The 5,154-nt window shown below is 34.4% G+C and overlaps 1 protein-coding gene across 1 annotated transcript; it reads left to right on the top strand.

Annotated features, from left to right (window-relative positions):
• LOC107639266 (calcyclin-binding protein) lies at nucleotides 2,146-4,543 on the top strand. Its single transcript, XM_016342746.2, has 5 exons — nucleotides 2,146-2,352; nucleotides 2,458-2,598; nucleotides 3,351-3,590; nucleotides 3,685-3,744; nucleotides 4,170-4,543. Exons 1-5 carry the CDS (start codon nucleotides 2,242-2,244, stop codon nucleotides 4,272-4,274), a joined length of 657 nt encoding a protein of 218 aa, XP_016198232.1. The 5' UTR covers nucleotides 2,146-2,241; the 3' UTR covers nucleotides 4,275-4,543.

Below are 5,154 nucleotides of genomic sequence, written 5' to 3'. Positions count from 1 at the left end.
CAATCTCTGAAGTAGTATCTGATAAGGCTCTAAACTCTGCTTCAGCACTTGATTTTTTGCTGGACCATGCAATCAAATTATCTCCTATGTAAACACAATAACCAGAAGTGGAGTGTCTATCATCCATATCCGAAGCACAATCTGCATTTGAAAAAGCAAAAATTCTCAAGTTAGTGCAGGGGTGAATAATTCCAATTAAGTATCTCAAAATTCGCTTAACAGCCCTCCAATGAGTTTCAAGAGAATTATGCATATATTGTGCTACTTTATTTACTGAATAGAAAATCTCAGGTCTAGTGAGGGTGCAATATTGGAGAGCACCCACCACAGTCCTATAGTGTGTAGGATCACAAAAGAAAACAGCACCATCTTTTGTTAATTTTTCTGATGTAATCATGTGAGTGGGGATTGGAGGGCATTAAGCATGCCAGTTTTGTCAAGTAAATCACAGATGTATTTGGTTTGGCATAAATGGCATGCACTTGAATCAAGTTGTTTAGCTTCAATTCCTAAAAAAGCCTAAGCTCTTTAAAGAAAAAATGTTATGCAGCTGTTGAATAAAAAAAAGAAATAGCCATAGGCTGTCCCCTGTTATTAAAAAATCATCTACATAAACATGAACATAAATAATAGAGTTAGATGATGAAAGACTTTGAAAGAATATACGTGTGTTGAATTCTATTGTGTATCAATTCACTGAATGTATTATTCACTCTGTTATGCAGAGATAAAACTCCTCATTATATATCTCACAAATTAGGAACAAATGCAACCAAACTAATTGTCTAATCACTCCTAACTGTTTCTGTTATTTAATGCAAAATTTTTTGAAGACCTATTTAAATATATATTCTTTGATTTCTTATATTTTTAAAAATAATTTAAAATTTTATTCATTTAATAGAAAAAAAAATTAAGACACTCATAAATTACAATGTCCTATTAAAGTATTAATATTAGTGATGACTCCAAAATTCTAGACTCTAGAATCTTCTTCTTTGGGTATATAGACCATAGAGGGAAAGAATAGATTGTGAAAACCGGATCAGTCAACAAATTGTTTTAATTATCGGTTCACTGATTTTCTGTCCAACCGGTTAAACTGTTGGTCCAACCAACAAATCGTTTTATAATAAAATTCGAACTTAGAAAGTTAGAACCTCAAAATGTTCTGAAGGTAAGTGAGGAACTAATAACCTTGCCGATAATAATGTTCTGAATATTTTTGTGTCGAATATTATTGTCAACTCAATAAAAAAACAGTTTAGAGTAAAAAATCCCAAACGAAAAACATAACAGAAGAAATAATCATAACTAAAAATTAGAATAAGGAATCAGTTCAGAAACAAAATTCAAAACAGAACCAAAGCCCAAAATAAAAAATTAGAACCGAGAACAAATAATTATAACAAGAAATCAGAGTAAAAAATAATAACAACCAAGACCAAATGATCAGATCCAAAAAAAGAAAAATAGAACAAATTAACTATAAGTAAAAAAGAAAGGTTGAAATTCAACAGCTAACTGCAAATAAGAAAAATAGATGCAAGAGTTTCAGAGAGCTGGGTGAAGGATGTGGAGGAATGCGACTGTTTACTGCGCTGCACCGCGGAGGACGACAGCAGCTGCGAGTTCCGCGGATGACGACGGTCGACGGGTTCGAAGTGCGACTGCGGGAGAGGGCGACGGACGAGTTCCGCGGAGGACGACGGGCGACGGCCGCTGCGACTGCGAGGGAGGGAAAGGGTGAGCCAGGGACTGCGACGGTGGAAGGGCTGAGCGGCGCTGAGGAGGAGAGTAGAGAGGGGCTGAGTCTGAGGGTTGAGGGAGAGACTGGAATAACGGCGCTGGAGGAGGGGAGAGTGTAGTAGTGTATTGGATTATTAGGGTTAGGTTTAAACGAGGGATTGAGTTTTGAGTTTTGACGACGGCATTTTGTGAGAACCGGCCGGGTACCGGTTCGATCCGACCACCCAGAAACCAGCCGGTTCAGAGGTTTCTAAACGGTTTGGGATTGGCGGGAGCAAACCAAATCGTATTAGTGTCCGGTTCGTGGTTGGACCGGTCCGATCCAGTTTTCAGAACCCCTAGTAAAGAAAATCCAAACAGCCCGAAACGCCCGTCATTTTGTAGTATAATTACCATGTAGGTTCTAGCATTTTCCACAGCATCGTATATAAAACTCAAAATTCCATAACACTAAACACACCACTGTAACTGTGATTTGGTGAAGAAGAGAAAATGGCGGAAGAGCTATCATTGGATTTGGAAGAGCTTCGTCACCTCCACAGCATCGCCAAAAGACCCCGAACCCTCTCTATCCTCTCCAACGAGATTTGCAACCTCGAGAAGGTTCTTTTCTTAAAAAAGAGATAATTATATGTTTTTCCTTTTCCCTTTTTTTTTATACTTTGAAATCTAATTTCTTCGTCATTGCTTTTTGTTCGTTATTTGCAGTTATCATCAGAGGCGTCTTCTGGAAAGGCTTCGCAGATTCCAGCACCTATTTCAACCGCAACTAGGGTTCCATCCGAAGCCGCAATCCATTATTCTCCCCTTGCATCCTTCAGTTGGGATCAGGATAACGATAAAGTTAAGGTATCATCGGTTTTTGAATATAATCAACAAGTAATGCCTTTTTCTTGTGCTAATCACATGTTTGATTACTCATGGTGGACGCTGCTATCAGAGGAAACAGATTTATGACATTATAAACGTCAATTCAAGCGACGTCACTAGAAATATGCCATTTGTTATCTCAATTTTTTTTTGTTATATTACTATAAACAAGTTAATAAACAAGTTCTATTGTAGGTGTGATTATTTTGGTAACTGATGAAAATGTGTGAATCAATGATTTAGTAACTGATTTTTATTGTGTACGGAGTATTTTTATATAACAGTATTCCTAAATATTGACTCAACTAGATATTTCCAATGTATTGAAATCTTAATTTTCAAAAAGAGCGATGTTACATGATCAAATTGGTCAACGAAGGTATGTTTATACTAAATTCTAAATCGTATTAGTATAAAAATAAAGTATTAGTTCAAAGTGTTGGCTAATATTGATAAAAAGTATTGGCCTCATCACATTTCTGGTTAAAAAATGGTCAATTTTACTCATGTTAGTAGGTAGGGAGTATGTCTTCGAGGATCTATTAGGAGCATAAATCATTTGTTGCAAAAAAAAAAAGAAATATATGGATATTGGATAAATACCTTAGGGAGTTTGTTTATATTACCATAATATTTGACATAGTTGAGGTTATCTGCTACTGCTACTATTTATTAGCATGAGACTTATGTGGTAACGATGCTTTTATTTTATTTTAATTTTTTTATGGCAGATATATGTTTCTCTTGAGGGAGTTGATGAGAGTAAGATTCAGTCCGAGTTTAAGCCAACATCCTTTGATGTTAAGTTCCATGACATTCTAGGGAAGAACTACCGGTGTGCAATACCAAAATTGCACAATGAGATAGTGCCAGAGAAATGCAAGATTTTGGTCAAGCCTACAAGGGTGGTTATCACCCTGGTCAAGGCTTCCAAAGGAAATTGGATGGATTTGCACTTAAAAGAGGACAAGGTATTGTATTGTAATTCTTTTGACTGACTTTACTGGCTTCTTTCCCTGCTAATCAATAGGATAAAGTGGTAACTTTCTTTTGTTAATCTTACAGCTGAAGCCTAATTTGGATAAAGAGAAAGACCCAATGGCAGGAATCATGGATTTAATGAAGGTAAGATTCTGTTTTATTGTTTTCCTTTTTAATAATGAATATGATTTATTGCTATTTTCCCATTTCCGAAAGTCGAATTTGAGATATATTATTAGGATTTAAGGGCTTATGTGAAGCACATTAGCCAATGTTGTTTATCTATTCTTGGTATTGATTATTGAATGAGATTTCCTAAAGTGAAGATAATTGCAAAATGAAATAGTCAGATCAGTTATTGGTTTATGGTTTAATGGTGATTAGTCCTTAACGTGTTCTCTTTATAACTTTTCCACTTTAGGAGATTCAAATTCCTTAGTGATATAAGTTATTGTAGCTAATCATGGCTAATTATAGTGAAAGATGTATTTGTAGTTTCTTGGCTTTGATACGGAAAACCCTGAATGTGACATATACTAAGCATGAATTTTAAATTTTTAATATTGCAGAATATGTACGAGGAAGGGGATGATGAGATGAAGAAAACAATTGCAAAAGCATGGACTGATGCAAGAACCGGCAAGACGGCTGACCCATTGAGTGGCTATCGTTGAGCAAAGAACTGGTGGTGTAAAAATGTCAATTTTCTTTTTCTAGAGAATCGGTTGCCCGTTTTAGTCGCATTTTGCATGGTTTAGTGTTCTTGAATTGAATTAAATGAATGCTTGGCACTGTGTCAATGGCATTTGTAGGTGGAGCAGATGTGAAGTTATTGTTGCTTTAATTTTATTAAAACACTAGTTTTTTTCTTTTTCTCCCCCTTTTTCTTTTGGTGCCATCGTCAATATTACAAAAATTTTATGTGAATTGGGTGGCTTATGGCGATTATTAATATTTTTCATTACCTACTTTCAATTAAAAAAGTAAACTCATTATTAATTCTTCCCACGTTATCACTTATCAATTATCATACTAGAATTGAACATTCTATTTCAGTGGGTTTTTCCCCGTCTCTTCAAGTGTGGAGCTTCTAAAGAACTATGCTTTCGAAAAGGATTAAAGGAACAATGAAGTTGTGAGGGTTTTCAATTCATTTTAAAATTATATTGCAAATTTATGAGGTTTAAAATCTTACAATAGATTTTACAATGTAATAGTAGTTTTGTTGGGATTAGAACTACCACAAATACCAAAAAATCATTCACAAACGTGTACTATAGTGTAGATGACAAATTGAAAAGAAACAAATGTGGTTAACATTACATATTATGGAAGACTAATTTAAGTGAGTGGAAATTTGGAAATTAGTTTAACGAGTGAATGGAATTTGAAATATGATCATTTATTTAATTAATTTTATATCATTAAACATTAGATTAAATGATCAATTTGATAAAATCATTTAAACTAATGGTTTTATAGATAAAATTCAAATTTTGAATTAATTGATTTTTTTTAATAAATACTATAGTTATCTATATCTTCGTAGTTAAA

Source organism: Arachis ipaensis, chromosome B04 (assembly GCF_000816755.2).
Source record: "Arachis ipaensis cultivar K30076 chromosome B04, Araip1.1, whole genome shotgun sequence".
Classification (NCBI taxonomy): Eukaryota; Viridiplantae; Streptophyta; class Magnoliopsida; order Fabales; family Fabaceae; genus Arachis; species Arachis ipaensis.
The sequence above is the reverse complement of the archived record's forward strand: the minus strand, read 5'-3'. Positions and strand labels throughout refer to the sequence as shown.